This window comes from Plasmodium coatneyi, chromosome 12 (assembly GCF_001680005.1).
Source record: "Plasmodium coatneyi strain Hackeri chromosome 12, complete sequence".
NCBI lineage: Eukaryota > Apicomplexa > Aconoidasida > Haemosporida > Plasmodiidae > Plasmodium > Plasmodium coatneyi.
In genome coordinates this window covers 2,484,714-2,506,741 of record NC_033567.1, presented here as the reverse complement: position 1 = coordinate 2,506,741, position 22,028 = coordinate 2,484,714, and the positions used below count along the sequence as shown (strand labels likewise).

Genomic DNA, 22,028 nt, shown 5'->3' with positions numbered 1-22,028 from the left:
TCGTAGTTTTCATTGGTGATTTCATAGTTGAGCTGCGTCTCAAGGGAAATGTCGCCCCCGGTTTCCTTTTCCAGTTACCTCATTATGTTGTACGTATTGTCCAAAGAATTTATTATTTCCGAAATATCCGTCCTTTCATCCACAATTTCGTTCTGCTTTTTGTGGTTCTCTTGACTGAGGCGTAGGTGCGTGTGCATCTCTGTGTACGTCTTCACATACATGTCGTAGTAGTCGTAATATTTTGCGTTCACGTAGTCATGAAGGAACCTTTCCGCAAAATAAATATCATGGTACTTAAACAACTTGGCATAATTTCCAAAGTGGAAATTTTATACTCTATTGCTGATACGACAATTTAAATTGGAAATTATTTTTTATAAAATTTTTTTATCATTCTTTTTTGCACTTTCCTTTTTTTTTCCCCTTTTGATTTCCCCTTTTTTTGAACCAACCCGCCGATCGAAAGCGGAACGGATCCGCAAGAGAGGTATCTTCACCCGCGCAACTTAAAAAAAAAAAAATAATAATATTAAAAGGAAGCAATTTTAAGCATAAAATGGCAATCCATTCATATTTGTTACCATCGTGGTAGCGGGCGTAGGTACTTGTTCCCCGCGCCTACTTTGGATCAACCCGCAACAACACAGTGGTGATCTTTTACCCGTAAAAACGTTACCTGCATTATTGTATTAAAAAGCTGCTGCCTGTGGGCGAACGCTATATGGATTGTACTCTCCTCAAGGATGTAAGTCCGTTTCCCTTCCAACAACTGGCTTGCAGTGGTTCATCACACTTTAAAAGCTTCCTTTGCCGATGTAGTTGAAGCGAACGAATGCAAAGGTTCCATAACGAGCTTGCCTCTTCGCGTTGACGGTGGACACAGTTTAAGTGAAGCTTGATCGGAGCTTTACAATACCTTCACCGAAGTGCTACTTCCTCTGCAACGTCATCTCCATTTTATGCAAATGCGGAGGGGAACCCGTTGGTCACATCACACCAGGACAGCCCACCCTTACCAGTCACGCTAGCACGTACGTAACTGCAGTGACTTATACACATGTAGAAGCCCATGAACAGACCAATGCATCCAACCCCGGTACCGCAACACAATCTCGCGGCAGGTGTACACGTAAATTTTTATTCCTACGGGGGGAAGCACCTAACTGGGGAGGAAGCGGGGCCACCGCCACACCAGCATCGTCATCACGCGTATAGAACAATTTCCCCCGGCAAAAAAAAAAAAGATGAGGCAGAAACGGAGGAACCAAGCGAAGGTTCCCCAGAACGGAAACAGCACCGGCAGTGATCATAAGGCGCAAAACACGAAGAGGAAAAAAACGCACGTACCAGATGACCCGAATAGAAAATTGGACATCCTCTTCTATGGAAACAAAAATATATACTTGAGAGATATTCACAATTTTATCATAAACCTCCGGACCGAAAAAAGTGTTTACAAAAACAACTTGTTCATCGTGAAAAATAGTGACTGCGTAAATAATTTAATCGTAGTGGTCGTTCCGAACCTGTCCAGTTGGTTCATAAGGGACATTTCTGCCAGTGGCGTTTTTTCCAAACTGCAGAAGAACAACAACTTTAGGAAAATCAACACGGAAAATTGTTTTAAAAATAATTACAGCAATTTAATTTTAAAAGCGCTAAGTGTATCTGTGATGAAAAATAGAGGAACAAATTATAACTCACCCGGGGATAACTTCTACATCGAAAATTATTTACTTAGCAGTGAGCAGATGCTGCTGAATAGGTACCCAAAAAAGGACTCTGAGGACTACCTCGGTTTCGATAACATTGAATATGTGAAGGTGGACAAAGGAATAACAGACATGCGTTCCTACTTAAACATCACCATGAACACCACCACTAGTACCAGGCCTGATCAGAATGGCATCCCAAATGAGTTAGGACATTCTGACCAGACGAGCATACCTGTTACAGAGCCGATTGATTCCCCACCGCAGGGGAATGACCCAAATGGGGAAATCGCTAACTCGGAAGAGGTCACTGAAGAGGCGAAGAATATCTTCACCGAGGAACATATAACGATGTATGCCCAGGTGTTGGAGAAGCTGCTTAGGGCTTCTGAAATGGCATCACAAAAAAAGGGGAAGTCCACCCCACCAAGTGATCCAAAGGAAGAGGAAAAAGCAGAATCGATAAACGAGTTAGATGAGGAAGAAGACCAGAAGGACGAAATTGTAAACGTAGGGGAGAATGAAAATGCAGATGGAGATGCCGATGTGCCTCAGCCAAATGGGGAGGTGAGTGGAGATTTCATCACCACATTGAGGGATGAAGACAGTCAGAGTGGAAGCACCAACGAAGGGAGAGATGACCCGACTTGCTCCAGTCCCCCCAATTGCCAACCTCCTGTCCAGTTCGATCTGGACAACATTTACAGCATCGACTGCGAAATGTGCGAAACGATAAATAAAAAAAGAGAGCTCACCAAAATTACCGTAGTCGATGCGTACATGAATATAGTATACGACTCGTATGTCGTTCCAGACAATCAAATCACAAACTACTTAACTCCCTACTCGGGCATAAGTGAAAGTACCCTACAAAATGTACATACAAAGTTGAAGGATGTACAGGAACATTTGAAAAAAATTTTTAATAAAAAATCCATTTTAATTGGTCACTCTTTGGAAAATGATTTGCATGCATTAAGAATTCACCATCAGTATGTCATTGACACGTCCGTGGTTTACTCCAACTCGGCCTACTGTTTTTTGAAGCCTTCTTTGTTTAACCTGTGCCAGCGCCACCTGGGCATCACCATGAAGCGGGAGAAGGGGCACAACTCGATTGACGACGCGAAGATAAGCATGTTCCTCGCGCTGAAGAAGGTACCACGGCGAGTTTGACCCGCTATCGCTTTGTTAGTGTTGCGCATTTGCATGATCAGCTGCTTCTTTATCAGTGATTTGCTCATTTTATAAACCACTTTTGCTCCCCTTGCAGATGAGCGAATTCGACACGGCCGAGCCCTTCTACCAGTACCAGCCGCTACCAGTCCTTCTCAACCCGGACAATTTCACCAACGTGAAGGGAAATATCATATACCAGGAAGACCTGAACCACAAGTACGAGAAGAACCTCTGCATATATGACTCGAAGAACGAATACATAGAGGAAAAGCTGCCCAAGCTTTTCCTAAAAAACTGCTTCCACTGTCCATGCGAAAACGACGACGAGTGTGTAGAAAACCTAATCATGAATATCAAAAATAAAAATAAAATAAAAAATTACCTAATCATATTAAGAGAGTACGAAAATCTCTGCAATCAAAAAATTTATAATTGTGTAAAAAATGCCAAAGAGGAAAATTTTAAAGTCGATGCAAATGGTGAGCTGTTCCAGGTTCCCACCAGAGTGGAAGCAAGTGGCATTGTAAAAAAATTAAGCCAAAATATTGAGAACATTTATGAAAACCTGGGAGAAAATGATGTCCTCATATTGCTCTCCTTCAACAGTAACAATCTAGCGGAGGAAAAAATTGCAGAAACGCTATTTTTGGCCAAGGATATATTTTACGCAAATGCAGATACAAATGATAAATTAAGTAGCCTTACTTCGAAAATTAATTCCATGGAGAAAATCATTGCCAAAAAGCAGAGCGAAAATGATTTAGTAAATTTGCACTATTTACAATTTAGGCATCTCCTATGTTTATACGAACGGCACATTATTGCTTACCTTAATGAGCAAAAGAATAGTGACCGGAATATTTTCATTTTGAATTCCCTCACAAATTTGAAGAACATCGTGTGTGGTAACAGCCGCAAGAAGACCTTCAATGGGTGGTTTTCCATTCTGCTCAAGGCGTGACTTTGGGCAATTCACCCACAATGCGTCATCTCCTCGTTGGACGCCCCAAATTTGTTTGTTTTTTTAATTCCCTGTTCATTTGTTTGTTTTGCCCATTTTGTCTGCTCACCTTTTTTGTGCCTCCTCCCGCGCAGTTGCTGCGCCGCGTGACAGGCTCCACAGTTCAACTTCTATCAGCCGCGAAAAAGCGGAAGGGTGAAAAATCAAAGCAGTGACATTGTAGCACCATGCGCAAAGAACAGTCAGGTCATGTATCCGTCCGTTTGTTGGCGTGCTCCTCCCACTTGGGGTCTTTTTTAGGTCATCATTAGGTCATCCACAAGTAACGTTAGGCCCCCTTATCTCATCCTTAGGTCTTCTTTTCTTCCCTTTTTTTCACCCCCTTCACTTGCACAGAAGTAAAAAAAAAAAAAAAAAAAAAAAAAATGCCACCCGGTCACCTCGCGAATGCAATTTACGCTGCGCCATTTGGGTGAAAGTGCGGTTATTTCGGTGCGTTTTTCGACTTTCTGTTTTGTTTTTCCCTTCTCGCCATCACCATAAAGGGGAGTATTCATCCCACCTGGAACAACAGTCAAGGCAAAAGGAACATGCCACGCTGTTAAGTAATAATATTTGCGTAGACCTTGCAACATTGACGTGTGCCCTATGTGTTAACTTTTTTTTTTTTTTTTTTTTTTACAAACTTGCTTTGTCCATTCCATTCACCTCTGTGACAGCCTGAGGAAGGAGGAACAAATTCGCGTGCCCCGTACATACTTGTGATCTTCCCCAATGTAAGAGCAACCGCACTTTTCGTGTAGAAACGCGCCGCAGGAAGAGGAATCATGCAGCCCTGCACGAAAGGGAAAAAATGATGCATCCAAACACACAAAAATGGATGAAAAGGATAAGTACGCAAATCATATAAGGAGAAAAATCATAAAATTTTTTAACCTGAAAAATGAAGAGCTCGATCCCAGTTACATTAAATCTATCCTAAACTGTAAGTCGTACGACTTGTATGGATCCATCTACCTCCTCAATGAATCGTTTTACGAAAATGGAAGAAATGAAAAGTGCACCCTCAGTACTGTAAAGAAGTTTACCCAAGATTTGGTAGACGACAGGAAGAAGTTTATATCCTCTAGTGAGGACGACTCGGTTGGTAGGGCAACACAGGGGGGCGTCTCATATGGGCATACTACCAACCATGGCACTATCGCAGGTGATAGGCTACCAGGCAATACCGTGGAAGGGAAAACCATCAACAGCTACTTTGAGGAGGTTTTTAAGAGGGAAGATGTGCAACCTAGTAGGAAAGGAACAAGCGGGGTGATGCGGAGTGAGGATAAACGTGGGAAGGTAAAAAAGGTCGGACAAATGGGAGGAGACCAAAAGAAGGATCAACCGAGGAGAAGCACCAACGATGCTGCCACCTATGGTGGAGGGCAGCCCCTCGATGTGGCAGTAAGGCTCGCAAACGAGACAGGACCAAAAGAAGTACCGACAAAAGGGAACAAAGAGAAAAACAGCAAACGGGGGGATCACTTCCCAAATGGGGTAAACCCCCAAAAAGGAGAAGGAAAAGAAACACAACAGAACAGTGGAAAAAAATTGGAATTGGTTGAGAATAAGTGTAAAGACCGTCCCATCCAGTTAGAGGATGACCAAGCAAAGTCCAAAATGAAGTCTAATGAGAAGGAAGAAAGTGACTACTTCGAATTCTTCAACATGAAGAAAAACTCCTACTCATTAAAGACAGTTATAAATTTCATCGAAAATGAACAAGCCAAAGGGGATGAGCAGGGCGAGTACGAAAAGGAGAAACAGAAAAAAGAAAAAAAAAAAAAAAAAAACACTCATATTTGTACATGCAATGGAAGAAGCCATCAGGTATATGCCAACTGCTTAATATGTGGGAAGATTTACTGCGCGAAAATAAAATATAGACAATGCCTCTTCTGTGGGAACGTCCTGTACGATTCGTCTCTGATTAATAAGCTGTTTACCCCGACAGAGGATGATGAAAATGCCCACAAGAAGATCCTTACAACGATGAAAACCTCCAACCCCTTTCTCTACAAAAACTACTTCGATTCTAGTAATGCCTTCCTCAAGAAAGGTAACTCAAAGGAAATGCAGTTTTGCAGAAGAGGTCTTCTCCACTGTGGACCAGTGGCTATACTGTTCGCATTACAGGCTTCTACCCATTCCTCCGTGCCCATATTTTGAATGAACCCTGTTGGCAATCCACAAATTTGTCCGCTTTCTTCCCCCCTCCTTTGCAGCCTTCAACCTGAGGGACAAAATGCTGAGAAATTCAGCCAACGAGGAACACACAAAAATAATAGACGACAGTATTGACTGGTTCGAGGATGACATCAAAAAGGAGTTTGACAACCCCGATGTGCATTTTTCCAATTATGACGATGAAGTAAAAAATGAAATAATAGATAAGTACTACGAAATTTTTGGGAAGAAACATGGTAAGTAGAGAACTTTACTTCTCACCCTTTTTGCGTGTTTGTGTAGGGGCGTATTAATAATGCCTCTGAGTTAGTCGTCCTAAGTGGATAGGGCTACCCTTCCACAGTGTTGTTGTTTTCGCGTAGTGTAATGCAATATGAGTACATTACCTTATTCACCTTTAACCGGTGCATACATCCTTATCGCATCTCCCCCCAGGTGACATAAATATCGACATCGACCTGGTGAACATGAAAATAACGGAGAACAAAGACCACGCGAAGATTAAAGAGTTCAATGATTACCTCAACGAACGAGAAAATGACTACCGGAATGAAATGGCACTGAAGAAGGCAAATGATATTAACGCCAGTAACGTCCACAATTACTTAGCTAATAAGGAAAGAAAAAATTTGAATTACATAAAAGATTTGCGCAAGTTATTTTTTCGGGACCCCTCTCGGAAGGCAGACACTCCAGGGGGAGGTACCTCTACCGATGCGGATGTCGCGGGTAGCATAGCGCCACCTACAGAACAGCAGAAAAACACAATTGTACAAATGAAGAAGGCAAGTAAGAAATACAAATGCCATGTGCTCGGCGAAAGTGACGAGGAGTACGAACACGTGGCGTGAAGGCAATGCTGTTCTTTTGTAACTCCCCCCCACCGCAAATAAATGCTTCCTATTCGCATCAGCCATTCGGGTGGAATATCATATGTCCGTCGTGATGAAACAAGTAGGGGATCTTAAAATTTACCATGTGAAAAATGGTGGGGGCTCCATCGTATGTGCACCCCGGTCTTTTATACAAAAAAAAAAGAGGGTCGAATTGTCCAAATAGAAAAGAAGTTCACACGATGTTGGCAAAACTCAAATGGGAAATAAAAAAAAAGTGGATAAGAAGCTTGGTACAGCGCGACGAATAAAAATTTATAACTTCCAAAAGGGGAAAGGACACACAAATAAAGATGAACAGAGATGCACAGATAGTGGTGTGTATTTACACATAATGGTATCTGCTCGTGCTGGCGCGGGAAAAAAAAATACATGCGCTAGTCTTCCCGTTTCGGTGTGTCTAATAGGGGATACATATAGGTAAGCAAATGCGTGGGCATGCCTTCCTACCCATTGGTTCGCCACCGAGCCGTTCCATGAGAACAACCTCTGGTGGCATATATTTTTTTTTCAGTTCTTCATTTTGTGCACGTACAAATGGATGTGCATACGCAGGTGCGAGTGCACGTGTGATTTGGAGATCATAAATATCAAAACTTCAAATGGAATGTGTACTAGTAGACACAGTTAAAGGGTCTCTAATTCGATTTTTTTTTTTTTTTTTTCGAACATACAAATAACCCGAAGGTGTATTTTTTTAAAAAAAATTCTGCCTTTTCAGCGAATCTGGAGAGATTGCGCATCATGGGCATGCTCGACCTGTGGATACTCTCTCATTCGACATTGCGAACGTGTAGGACATTTTCATAAACCATTATAGTAGACTATTTTGAGATCTAGATGTGGTGTCCCACTCATCCGTTAACTCCTTTTTTTCCCGTTGCGCATGCTGCTGTCACTCGTTGTGCTGCATGGTACGCCCCCCGGCAGTGACACGGTCACTATCGTAATTAGATTCGACGAGCATGCTGTCCCCATAGTCATTCATCACTGAATTGTAGTTTTGCATCATGTCGTTTTCGCAACTATTGGGCATGCTACTCTGGTTGTAGTTGGAAAAATTTGCATTCGTAAACATATTCATGGGGGTGAATTGATCATTCGCGTTGGTAGGGCTGCCACTACTTCGAGCCTTCTGATTATTCATCCCCTGGTTATTTTCCCCTTGGTACATGGCATTCTTCATGGCCTGATGCATCATGGCGTTTTCGTACACATTCGGTGGGAAGGGGCTGTTGCCCGGGTGGCTCCCGCGGTTGTGGCTGCCCCCGCTGACGTGACAAGTACGTCTATTCCCTCGACGACCCTCAAGACTGTTCATGCCCGAAGTGACGTTGCGGCAACTAGCGGTATTGTTGTTGTTCATATCGGTGGACATCCCGCCATGGACACTCTCCCCCCCTACGTTGACCTCTCCTCCAACGATATCCCCCCCATATTGGTCATTCATCCGTGTGGAGAAATCCCCCTTCTTGGATTGGAGCTTAAAAAAAGGGTTTAAATTTTGGACGCTGTTTGTGCATGGGTTCATGAGGTGCAGATTTTCAAACGAATGTCCATCGTTTGGTAAATTAAAGTTGATGTAATCAACCCCGGAGGGGGCATTCACATCGTCATATATATTCATGTGATTCACATTGGGATTTCCTCCCACGTTTTGGATAAATGGCAAATGCTCTGGGATGAAATTCATCTGAGGATCCATGTACAGTTGGTCGTTTATGCCACTCAGAAAGTTGTTCATTTTTTTGTTTAACAAATTTAGGTTGGTTGAGCACATTTCGTTTTTCTTTTGCAGGTTTGCTCCTGTGTATGGTTCGTTGGCCATGGTTTTTTCCTGCACCCGTTGGTCTTTATCGTAGTTGCGTCGTTCTGCACCGGGTTTTCCTCCCTCGCTTCTGTGCATATTAGCTGACTCTCCCCCCATCTCGTCGTTCTTACTAATTCCAAAAATTTTTTCCTGGTCTTTTAGCTTCTCAATATAATTCATAATTTGTATGACGTAGGCTTCGTCCTTTTCGTTTGGATTGACGGGGAAGAGCTTCCTTTGCTTCTTCTGCTTCCTATTTATGAAGGTTAGTATATAACTGGACTTACTATTATCATAGTGTATGTAGCAATTTTTGCAGACCTCTTTATTTTTCTGAACATTTTTGTTTAGTGTCCTTATGTCCATCTTTTGATACTTCTTCCTTTTGTCTTCTGAGCTTCTGGGCATTTTTTTCGAGTTGGACTTGTCCCCCATATATTCTGGGTTCTTCTCCCCGTTGGGACAGGTGCGGTCATTTGGTGGGCAGCTGATGGAGCTCAGCTTCCGTTTCTTGTCTTTACTCTTTGCCTGCATGTCTTTCGTGCAAAAGGAAAGGAAAAAAAAAAAGTATAGTGAAGTATTTAGAACAGGGGGGGTGTGGGGGGAGGTATCCACCCACTTGGGGGGAAACACAATGGAGGATGATATTATATCTACGTAGTTAGATTATTCATCCATATTGGTATACTCCATCATGTGTGTTTTATCCCTCCCCCCCTTTTCTCCTCTTACTTGTACTCATTATATCAATGATTTTTTCTATGTCTGCATTTAAGCTATCACTCATCATATCACTGTTTGTTAAAACGTTGGGCGGGATGCAGGTCTCATTTATAAGGTACTCATCCCCGTCTGTATTTTTTAATTCTTCACTGCGTAACATATTACATGACTTAAGCATACTTTTACAGCTATCATACATCATTAGAATTTCTAATTCGTTGGAGTTATATTTGGCTGTATTTTTTTTACTACCTTTTGTCTCTGCGTTGGCTAGCTGGAGAGACTCTTCCAATCCGGACAATTCATTTTTCAGCAAATCATCATTTCGTATTATTTTGTGTATGTCTACGTATGCATTGTTCGTGAAGTTAATCAAGTCATGTTCCATGTTTTCGTTTTTCTCACCCATTTTCACCATGCTGGGTTTACAACTCGATCTGTTCCTCTCCCCTGAGGTGTTGCGTGCGCCTGCCTGTGGGACGTACATTTCGTTGTTCATCTGATTGCTCATTGGGCTGTTTCCCTGGTTATGGAACTGCACCTGGTTTTTTGTGCCCATAGGACAACCTGCACCGGTTCTAATCCTCAATTCGTCTGGCGTCTCCACCCCGCTATGCGTTAGGGAACTTCTCCCTATTCCTCTGTCGTCCCTGCCGTTACTGTACGAACTGCAGAAGTTCCCACAGTTGGAGAAACTCCCATAACTGCGATCACCAAAGTTGTTGTAACCACTGTAATTCCCAAAATTCTCGAACCCCCCATAGTGGCTGTAGTTGGCTGGGTCGGCGAAACCGACTTGGCTTCCAAAGGGGATGAAGTTGCACGGGTTGCCCAAGGTGGCACTGTCAGGGAGGCTCGATTGACTCGTCCGATTAGCCCTGTTTGATCTATTCGGATGGATCCTCGAACTGTCCACATTTATCGCACCGCCAGATACGCCCATGTTATGCGACGCACCGACCCGGTTAGGAGCACCCGAACTGTTCCCATGCAATTCGTTCTTCGCTTCGTTTATGCTTGACTCCATCAGTTGGTGATCCTCCAGAAAGGATTCCGACCCTTCGTTCCTGCGCAAATGTGCATTAGGATCATCAGCAACATTTTCAGAATTATTCTGTTTGGCTGGATTATGTTGCGCAAATTCGGACACATCATTCGGGTTCATATTAAACTGACTGTTTGTTCGTTTTTCTCCACCATCTTGCAAAGTGTGTTGATTGTGTTGATTGGTATGGTCGGAACAATGGCCCTTCCCACGTCTGTCATTTTCACTTTCGTCTTCCTCATCTTCCTTATCATCGTAATAATCCTTTTTCCCTCTATGACGATGCTCCCCATTTTTGTCTTCATCACCATCGTTATCGTTACCGCCCCTGTCATTGCTTCGACTGACTCCGTTGTTACCACCGCCGCCATTGTGGCTGTATCCCCCTCTATTATTGCTACCCCTTCCATCCGTGTCGTTATTGTGTCTTCCGTTGCCCTCATCATTGCTTTGCCTATTTTTACCGCTTGCATAATTTGTGCCTCCGTTGGTAAGACTATTATAGTTTTGCGCGTCCCAGCTGGGCAAGCCATCCCGAAGGCGGTGCCCATAAAAGGAAAAGCAACTTGGCCTATTGTAACTATTTAGACTCTTGCTCCTGGTTAAATAATGATAAAATTTTGTATCCAAAATATCTTCACCATTTTTGTGCTGCAACTCGATGAAAGAACTTGTTCTCGTTTTTCTCATCGAGGAGTCCTTGTCCCTGTTTAGGAAAGCATTTTCCATCTGCTCTCCTCCTTTGTTTCGCATATAAGATCGCCCATCAAATGTCATCCTTTTTAATGCGCCTCCACTGTAATGATTGCCACTCATGGCATTAAAGCCGTGTGCATATGCACCATCATCGTTTGCACTTTGGACACCTTCCCAATTTGCCCTGTCGTCAAAGATAGGGGTACCACTGAAGAAGTGCTTGTCGTTTGTGTAGTAACTACTGTCATATTTATTGTTCCCCACTTTGTAGTGCGTCTTTTCCGCGTCCCTTCTGGAATCTCCACCATGGTGAAGATGGGACTCCCCATTTCCACTCCGAGCATGCAAATTGTCCTCCCTTTCACCACTTTTCGCTTCGCCGAGGTGTTCCCTTCCTTCCACCCCGTCGACGAATTTCAGTTTTGCTCCATTCTTTATATTCCTTTGATGGGAAGGGGCAAAACCACTATACTGATTCTGCCCCCCCTCTTGGATGATTCCTCCTGGTGACAACCTGCGCAGGTCATTCGCATGGAGCGTTCCGACGTGGTGGTACCCCCACGCATTCCCACTATTCGTATCATTCGAATAGTTCTGACCTGAGCATGTGATAATTTCCGATCCTCCCAAGAAATGTTCTCTTTTATCTGCCACTTTTATGCCATTTTTAAAATTGCCTGCATAATATCCCCCCTTGTAATATTGCCCATAATGATCGTTCCCATTTGGATTGTATTTGTCTTGCGGGATGAAATTACTTTCCTGTCTGTACATTGTTGGTGCAAAGTAGGGGTCATAATTCATTCCGGCGTCATCACAAATTGGCTTCTTCAAATTTTCCGTGTGTTCCTTCGAATTTTGTTTCACCCAATGTTTTATCCCCCCCGATGGAAGACCCCCTACTTCATGCGCGTAATTCATATGTGTAGAAGTGATATTATTAAAAGAATTTACGCTATCGTTGTTGTTGTAGAAATTATTGTAACTTTGCGCACTTCCGCACAACATGTTGTCGTAAGTGTTTGGACTCTCATCATCTGGTCCGTTTCGCTTTCTCCCCTTGTGGAGGACCCCTCCTCCATCCATGAAGGTATAGCTCTTCGGCACGAAGCTGTTGTGATGGAAAGCTTTTTTCCCTATTGGGTTGTTTCTACCAGGTCTATGGGTTACACTCGCCATATTTATCATACTCCCACTGGGGGGACCCCAAATGGGGACTTCCCCCTCGTGAGCGTTGCCACCAGGAAACGTGTTCACATTACGTAGTAAGTCCTCATTCGGACGCTCACTAACCCTTTCGATGGAATGCGCGAAATGGCTGTATTGGGCGTGTCCAGTCAAAACGGTACCACTCCCAATGGAAGCACCCCCGACGTACCTTCCACTGTGCACATCCCCATTTGGTGGACTCATGCCAAGGGTTGCACTCCCCCTTGGTTGTCTCTTAAAATCACTCAGGAGGATCCTGCTGGGCCTTTCCGCATATCCTCCATGTATGCCAGTTCCTCCTTCGTGTGGAAATTCTCCCTGAAGAATTCTGTCCTTCAAAAAGTACAGGTAGCTTTCAGTAGAACCGTTAACGTTGTTGTTTTTTAGAATGTCCTCCACGAGGTCGTCATAATTGAGGGCAATGTCGTCCAGCTTCTTCCTTACAGATGTTAGCTGTGCTGATCCGTCCGGGTATCCATCTACATCAGCATCCATACATATTTCCTCATACTTATTGTCTCCTCCCCGTTTATCCTCGTGAAACTTATTAAAGGGGGAAAGCAAATCCATGTAGTAGCTTATAATATTAAGGTACTTAATGTTAACGCTGGAGAAGTTCACATTGCAAAAGTTGTCATCATAGTAGATGCTCTCATCTGAGTTTAAGTTCATTTTTAAAAAATCAAGGTTCCTTTTTAACTTGTCCATGTCATTATTACCTCCCATTTGTGGGTTCACTATTTTGTCTCTATGCAAATCAGCTTGTGAATTATTTGAGTGTACCATGACGTACTTTAGGAGTTCCATCAGGACAATGTGCTTCCTCATGTTTAGTTTATTCTCCTTTATAATTTCCTCTACGTTTGGGTTGTCACCCTTGTGGGGATTCTCCCCATGGAACGCTTCACGTTTGGTTGTCATGGGCTCAATTTTGTTAATGACTAACTCTACTGGCGCATCGTAATTGGATGTCATTTTAGCTAGCTCATTGGCGCACTCCAACTCCTTTGCATTGTCAATCGATGGAATATTTTCTTCCCCTTCGTGGTATTCCCCATGCATATATGTATTTACTGGGTGGTTAGTTTTTCCCTCCTGGGTTGGGTCCATCATGTCCTTTTCCGAATTGTCCGCTAATTCGTCCATCTCATTATTTGGCATCCTTTCATGCCCTGCATTGGTATGCTCGGAAGGATCGATGTTATTCCCTTCAGGAGGTTCCATTTTTACATGTGGGTTTCTGTCGTCATGTGTATAAGGTTGTTTTCCTTCACTATGCATGGCTCCATTTGAGGAGGAAACAGCACCCCCTCCTGTTGAGTCATTCTGTTCATCATTGGTTACATTAATAAAACTAGCGCTAGAGTCACAAAATTGTGGATCGCCTCCTCCTGTGTGTAATTCCCTACAGGAGTCTTCCCCACTTGAGGAAAGTAGCGACTTTTCCACCATGTCGTATACGTGAATAACTATCGTCTCTAAATGATTCACAATAGAGTCATGGATATTTAGGATGTCCAAGTAGATGCTATTAAAGTCTTCTTCCCCTACGCCCACTTGCGCGTTGTTGCTTGTAGCATTCAGTGGGGTCACATGGGCCGTCTGCACCTCCAGCATCGTAGGGACCATTTGGTTCTTTACGCTATTCATTTTGCTTAGACTGAAACCGTGAATCATTTTGGCTGATGGGTCCGCGCGAGGGTCATCGTATTGCTCCACATTCTTGTCGTTCCTTTGTCGTTCCCCTCCGCTTGTGCACGTGGCGTTACGTTAGCGTAAGCTTCTACGTTTTCCCTCGATATTGCGTGTGTGCCATATGCGTGTGCCTTCATTCACACTCGCTGTTGGCCTCCCCCCTCAAAAAAAAAAAAAAAGAAAAAAAAAATTTCATACTCCCATTTTATATTTGCACTTTCTGCTGGCCTACAAAATATTTATTCGCAAATTGTGTAGCCATATATACATGTGCACGTGTCCCTCTTTTGCAGGCGGCTGCTAAGGATGTTCTCCTTCCCCTTTTTGCATACACAGGGAAAGTGAAGGTGCAAAAAAAAAAAAAAAAAAAGCAAACAGAACCTATGCTGATGTATGCACAGGCTCCTACGTGTATACATGTGCGTCCTTATAGAACGAACCATATAGTACCTGATGCTGCAAATTTGGTGGCAGAAAGGGGGCGGGGAAAAAGTAAACCTTATAGAACCCCGCCGCGGTATATATAAACCCCCTTTGGGATGACCCTGATTAGCCTCCCCCTTCAGGTTAAAAATGCCCACCTGTTATTTTCACAAATGGGATTATTTAAAAAGGCATAACAAATTGGGGGGGCACTATTTCTTGTCTTAATGAAGCGGAGGGGAAAAAAAAAAAAAAAAAAAAAAAAAAAAAAATACGCTATACACTATATACCTTAAAACAACCACATTTGGCAAATGCGAGATGAGTGAAGGATATGTGCACGTCCTTTACCCATGTGGTGCAAGCAAAATGGGGCTCTGTGTAGCCTTCCTGAATTTCGCATCCCCCTCGGCATGCGCAGAGATTAGTACATGCACGCAAGTATGCACTGACTGGATAAAATGTTACGAATTTAAAAACGAAGTGCGACTGGCCTTTCGTACCATTTGGACAGTCTCTAGTGACCGCTACTCATTTCGCGAACGCATGCGCCGGGCATAGTTGGATAGACGTGACTGAAAAGGTACATGCACACACTTGGGAAATGTTTTTCCACGTTGGGGGTGGTGTTCCACGCGGCTATGAATTTTTAATTAGCATCAAATGGTGGTGATGGTGGGGAGCAAACACAAAATAACGAAGCTGGCAATGGAATGCAAACTGCGAAGCAGCACCGTGTGTAGGTATAACTGCAAACTGGATCGGAATTCACAAACAAAGGTAATTGTTCACGGAAAAGGGGAGAATCAGAAAGGTGCAAAACGCGCCTATACTGGTGTATGCGCATGCCTACATGAATGCATGTATGTACACACAAAAGGGGGAAAAAAAGAGTAATGGAAAAAAAAAAAAGTAAAAGGAGGCCTTTTCACTTAACCGACGTGTATTAACAGAACTCAGTTTTTAATCTCCAACAGAACTTAAAACGTGTTGCGATTGGCAGGTGCAAAATGAAGAAAAGCTAAACGGGCGCACGAGGTCATACTACGCAGGGGGATATGCGCGTATGTGTACAGCGTTTTCATCCCAATTCTACGCGCGACGACGCGGATGAAAAGGGGACGCGCGCGAAAATGAATGGCGTAGAGAGCGGGGGTCGTGTACGTACCTGTCTATACGCGCAGGAGCGTACATACATGCATACGCACGCTTGTGTTCCCGTTCATTCGTGCCAGCCTCCTATGCATACACACATGTGAAGGAAGTAGGCGGCACAGCGGGGTTAACCCATTCAACGTGAAATATCTCACAGCGCGTGCACATCCCCTCCTCTGTCTTTATATAAAAATTAGCGCAACCGATATGGAAAAGAACTGCAAACGCATCGGCAGGCAGTTCCTTAGTCACGCTAATTGAAGAGGTTAGGCCGAATGGAAAGGGGGAAATGTAGGACGGGCGAAAAGCAAAACTTCAAAGGGTATAGCAAAAATTCGAAAACATGAAAAGCAAATGCTCACACAAATTGTGGAAAAAAAATCGGAAAAAAATAAAAAAAAAAAACATAAAATGGGATGTGTGCAAATATAATGCTTCCAAGATGAACATTAAGAAAGACCACGGAGGCTTACGGGAAATGCTCCTGTGACATAAAAATGAGGAAGCATGAAAAAATGGAAAAAAAACTTCATTTTTTTTTTGCCTTATTTTTCTACGAGTTTGTTTTGTTCTTTTTTAACATGCATTTTATATGTCCTAAAACGTGCTGTGTCATCTGACAGTCCAACACACATCCTTAACTGCGCGCATGTGGGGAACCCCCCCCTTTTTTTGCAGACGTGCACGCAGGAATGTTTTCTCGTGTGATGACCTGCGCCCTCCCGGTTCCGCTGATCAGCTTAAGCATACACTGCGTCTATGTTAAGGTCCAGTTGCATCTGCATTGACTTATTTTTTTGGTAGCTGATGCATAAAGGGGGAAACTCAAAGGGGAACGACACTAAACTACCAGATAGCGCAATGTCGCATAAAAACATGCCGCACCAAATGTAGAGCTAAAAAAAAAATACACAATTCATGGAAAAAAAAACCTTAAAAAAAGTGGCAATCTTCTTACTCAGCGAAAAATGTATTCATATGTAGGATAATCTCACTAACATAAAATTCTCAGATTTGTACATAAAGCAATCTTTTCTTTTTTTGTGCACCAGGCATTGTCTTTTTATAGCTTATATACACATTACACCGCACGGGTGCATGCGGATGTACGTACACCGATATGTTCACACATGTTCGCTTATATATTTATCAACACACTCACAGGTGGGCGATTATATCTCGCCTTTCCTTAAACCTTTCGCATGATCATCAATTTGCTAAGTGACGATTGGAACAAAAAATGGGGATACCCCTTAGCAGTGGGGACGATTAAGTTTGCCCATGTTCGCGCGGGAGATGAACTCGTTGTGACACATAATAAGGTACGTTTCTTAAGATACAGACTTAGGGTAAAAAAGAAAAAAACAAAAAGAAGAGAAGAATGAGAAAAAAAAAAAAAAAAAAAAAAAAGAAGGAAAAAAAGAAAACCAAATAAGGAACCAACTGAACGCGTCACCAATAGAACTCTGTATATATAATTTTCTAAATTTTTCCTGCATTTCGCGGAGTGAGGTGTCCATACACAGATTAACTGTTCAGTTGCCCATTTTATTTACGTGTACCAAAAGGACAAAAAATGTGCTAACAGAAACAGAGACAAGGTCCACATCCTTCTTGTGGCTTCTTCTTTTTTTTTTTTCACCCTACCATAAAGTTTCGCAAAAATAAAATGAGTTGAGAGAACAGAAAATAAGTTAAGGAATTATGCTATGCTGTGATTTCCCCCACGTGGGGCAAAATTTAAAATTCTTCCTTTGCCTTCCTTATATCCTCCGTACATCGCCTTCCTCATCTCTAGACAGTCCTTCTTTCCTTCCCTCCTTAGACCCCCTAACAACATTCCTTCTACAAATCAACCACCCCTAACATACATTCCTTCCACACTTAACAACCAACCTACACATCTACCATCTAAAAAACCACTAACCACCCTACCACCAATACTACCAATGCTACCTCCTTCCACCCTAAACAAACTTCCTTCTTCCTCCCTTAACCCTTTCCTGAACCCTAAACACTCAACCCTAAACCCTAAACACTCAACCCTAAATTCTAAACACTCAACCCTGAACCCTAAACTCTGAACCCTAAAACATAAACCTTAAAACTTGAAACTTAAATCCTAAACACTGGAGCACGAACTCTTACCCCTAAACACCGAACCCAAATCCTGAACGCTCAAACACTTAACCATAAACCCCAAAACATAAACCGTGAACCCTAAACCCTGAACCCTAAACTCTTAAACCTAAAACCTGAACCCTAAAACCTGAACCCTAAACCCTAAACCCTGAACCCTAAACCTAAACCCTAAAACCTCAACCCCAGACCCTGAACCTGAAAACCTAAATCCTAAATCCTGAACATTAAACCAAGAACCCTAAACCCTCAACTCTAAATTATAAAACCTAAATCCTGAAAACTAAGCCCTAAAATCCAAACACTAAACCCCCAAAATTAAACCCTAAACTCTTAAACATAAACCCCAAACACTAAACCCAAAACGCTAAACCCCAAAACCTGAACCCTGAACCCCATCTCTGAAGCCTAAACCGTGAATGCAAAACCCTAAACCCTAAACCCTGAACCTTAAACACTGAAACCTAAATCCTGAACTTCAAACAGTGAACACTAAAAAGTAAAGCCTAAAACCCTAAACCCTGAATAATAAACACTAATACGTTGAAACCTAAATCCTCAATCCTAAGACGTGAACCCTAAACCCTAATTCCTGATCCCTGAACCCTCAACCCTATACCCTGAAACCTGAATCCTAAGCCCTAAGCCCTTAATCCTCAACCCTAAAGCTTGAATCCATAAGCACTCAACACAAAATCCTGGACCATAAACCCTAAAAAGTTAATCCAGAACGCTAAACCCTGTAATACGGATTCCATATGTATATGTGTTATTTATGTTGATCTCACTTGAAGGGGGGAAGGAAAAGAGTAAAAAAAAATGATGTGAAGTGTACATAAATAATAATATGGGAGTATTATGTGCATTAGATGAAGTGGTAGGAAGAGAATTCAAGTAATGTGGTGCTCATTTTTAATATAAATAAGTTATTCATAATATACTAAAAAAAAGTTAATGGGGGAGAAGTGAAACTGTTATTATTCTTGAATAATCATAAAAGGAAAAACGAACGGTGTATAATATAATGTATTAATATGAAAGCGGGTATATTCCTTTTTGTACACGTAGTTCTATGTAATTGTATGCACATTATATGCTACTTCCTTGTTCTACATTTTATAAATGTACGCTCTGGAGTAGATATGTGTAAATGTGTAGAGGAACGTCAGGGATAGAATGTACTCTGCAGATATATGGGGTCTATATTATATGTGCTGAAAAAATATTTTATTAATTCCCTTTAGCACAGAATTAAATCACTAATTAATAATGTATCATGCACATTTTGATAAAAGGGGAAAATTGTGTTTTTATATATACATATGATGGTTTGATGCATGCATATATGTATACAATGAATTATGATTACTTGGATGATTGTACAAATTTGTGCACATTATTTGAGAGGGGGGCAAGTGGAAGTTCAATTTATATATGTAATCATAAGAAGGGGTGACGCGTGCATAATTCTTATATATATGTATGTATGTAGGTACATGTATATGTGTATATATGTAAGTACATGAGCAGTTCTACACTAAACTATTTATATACATATAAAAATTGTACATGTGAACACAATGCCAGAAACGGCGAAAGCGCAAGCTACGCTAGGGGTTCGTTCTTTCCTTTATTTAAAAGTGGATATATGAATATTATTTATATATAATGTTCTATATACAATTTTATAGAAATAAGAAGTGTATGGAGAGATGTATAAATTGTGCTAATTACACTTATAGCCGGAAGATTTGGAAAAATTACCTTCAAATATGGAATTCTACGATAAATTTAACAAGGAACTCGGTAACTCTAGAGGTTGTAACTGGCTTGCTGGAATAGACAGTGCATTGGCACGGTATGATAAAGTTAAAGGTCATGTTGGTAAAATTGCTAGTGGTTTCTGTTATGTATCAAACATGGAAATGAACGAACAATCACTCTATCAGGATCGTTGCAACTTTTTGAATTATTGGATAATGAGTTTATTGCCGAAGGATTTGGACAGTACTACGATCGAAGAAATCATAAATGCAATTGACGGGGAATTGCAAAAATTGAAAACTGAAAAAGATTGCGAACTTGTGGAAAGCAGTATGGACATAAATATTATAAGTAAGAGGAAAACCATCTTCGACTATTGGCATGATCATAAGAAAATACAAGCACTGTTGGAGAGTAGGGGGCCTACCTGTGGTTTAACATGTGGCAATTACCTGAGGGATCTTATTTCAACATATGAGAGTGTAAGTGCAGATTGTAATGGAGTTTCTCAGCATGATGAATATTGTAAAGAATTTAAAGAAAAGTTCAATAATGGTGAGAAAAAAATTCCGCAACCCTCAGAATTAAAATGTACTTCAGCACAAGCATCGGAAACTGAAGCAATAATACGGGCGAAAGAAGCAGTGAAGGTTACCTCCTTATTCAGAGTGAATAATTACATATTACGCATGTTTCTCTATATACATAATATAACGCATAGGTGAACAGTATACATATGCATATATATTCTCCCCCCTTTTATTTACATTTTATAGAAAAAATGCCAGGGTAAACTACCTTCGGGACAAATATACTGTGAGCTTAATGAGACGAATGATGAATGTAGTGATAGTTCCGCAGGGACAATAAAGCATAAATTGAAGGCAGATAATGATACTAAGCAATATGCAGATCAAATTGTACAAGGCTGGTGTCACGCACCCAAAATGGAGGAAAGCATTCTTCCGGGAAGTGAGCGCTGTAAATTTTTATACTATTGGCTAGGGGATACATTATTGAGCGGACTGAATGATGATAGTAAATTTTCGGACGTTATGAAAGTAACCTATGGCAATTTGAAGGACTTGGGGATTAATGAAGAATGCACCAATATATACGAAAGTATGAGTAAAGAAATTTTCGAAGAAATGAAAAATGTATATAATTATTCCCGTGACCACAAAACTATAAAAGAATGTATAGAAGGTCCCGACGCTCCTAAGTCTAAGTGTACTGGGGGTGATGTCAATTACCTGGACAAAGTTCTTTCAGCCTATAAGGACATGGATAGACATTGTAAAGATGATACTACTGATATTAAGTACTGTGGAGAATATAGGAAAATGGTAGCTACACATACTCTTCAGAACCTACTAAAATTAAAGTGTTCTTTAAAATACACATCAGATTGTACAAATATCCCAGCTGCTATATTGGGCACACTAGGTACGATAAGTCTACCAGCAGCTGTCGCTTTCTTCCTTCATAAGGTAATAGTACATAACTACTAATACACACTATATACATAAAACATTATAATGGTATACACACACACGTGTCTACCAAAACATTTAAAGGAGGGAAGAAAAAAAATATATATATATATTCATCATTTCTGTTGTTCAAAGCACACATATGTATTACATATATGCACATTCAAGGTGCATATATGTAATACATATGTGTGCTTAACCTTTTTTTTTTCTTCTTTCACCCCTAATATTTCCACCAAACCTTTCTTCTTTTTTTCTTCAGTATAATCTTCTACCTCTTCGGATCATTAACAAATTTAGAAGCACAAATGGAAGAAAAAAAAGAAGAACAACAACAATTGAAAGAGACTTTGACTGCAATTTAACAGAAATTTCATCTACCGACTTTTCCACCGTAGCTTCTACAGTAGACAATTCTACCCTATATAACGAACGACCACCACCACGCGCTGGAAGAAGAACAGAAAATAGCAGACAACCTGAACAACAAAGGAAGAAGAGAAATATACATTATCAACGTATGTAGAACGTCACATTTGTAATGTAACATTGAATTAATGTGATGTTTCCCCCTCCAGAGGGAACATAAATAATCGCACGTTTTGTACAGTATAAGGGCAGAATATCACTTCTTTCTGCCCCCATTTCTGCAATTTTATTTTATTTTTTTTTTTTCAACTCTTTCAGCTATATCTAAAGATTGAATGGAAAAATTGAATAAAGCTTCTACGGCATGGCTTGAAAAAAAGAAGGAAAGAAAGAAAAAAAAAAGTACTGACCTTTTCAAAAAAATATTTATGTATGTGTAAAAAGGAAAAACGGAACGGGAAAAAATTATAAGGGAAAAATCCTGTGGAAAAAAATGAACGAACGCTTTGGATCTTAAGTAAGGAAATTAC

The 22,028-nt window shown here is 41.3% G+C and overlaps 4 protein-coding genes across 4 annotated transcripts; 3 read left to right on the top strand and 1 right to left on the bottom strand.

The window, feature by feature from the left end:
- Positions 1–1,244: 1,244 nt before the first annotated feature.
- Positions 1,245–3,852, top strand: PCOAH_00042150 (Exonuclease; the record flags this gene model as incomplete). The annotated part of the gene is made up of 2 exons (XM_020060999.1): positions 1,245–2,870; positions 2,986–3,852. 2 exons carry the CDS (start codon positions 1,245–1,247, stop codon positions 3,850–3,852), a joined length of 2,493 nt encoding a protein of 830 aa, XP_019916919.1.
- An 876-nt stretch (positions 3,853–4,728) lies between these two features.
- PCOAH_00042140 (Uncharacterized protein) lies at positions 4,729–6,935 on the top strand (the record flags this gene model as incomplete). Its single annotated transcript, XM_020060998.1, has 3 exons — positions 4,729–5,956; positions 6,123–6,320; positions 6,520–6,935. The coding sequence occupies 3 exons, from the start codon at positions 4,729–4,731 to the stop codon at positions 6,933–6,935; spliced, it is 1,842 nt and encodes a 613-aa protein (XP_019916167.1).
- A 937-nt stretch (positions 6,936–7,872) lies between these two features.
- Positions 7,873–14,137, bottom strand: PCOAH_00042130 (Uncharacterized protein; the record flags this gene model as incomplete). The annotated part of the gene is made up of 2 exons (XM_020060997.1): positions 7,873–9,323; positions 9,520–14,137. 2 exons carry the CDS (start codon positions 14,135–14,137, stop codon positions 7,873–7,875), a joined length of 6,069 nt encoding a protein of 2,022 aa, XP_019916641.1.
- Positions 14,138–19,452: 5,315 nt separating this feature from the next.
- On the top strand, positions 19,453–21,846 carry PCOAH_00042120 (KIR protein; the record flags this gene model as incomplete). Its single annotated transcript, XM_020060996.1, has 5 exons — positions 19,453–19,488; positions 19,615–20,286; positions 20,413–21,126; positions 21,540–21,647; positions 21,817–21,846. 5 exons carry the CDS (start codon positions 19,453–19,455, stop codon positions 21,844–21,846), a joined length of 1,560 nt encoding a protein of 519 aa, XP_019916938.1.
- Between the last annotated feature and the right edge of the window lie 182 nt (positions 21,847–22,028).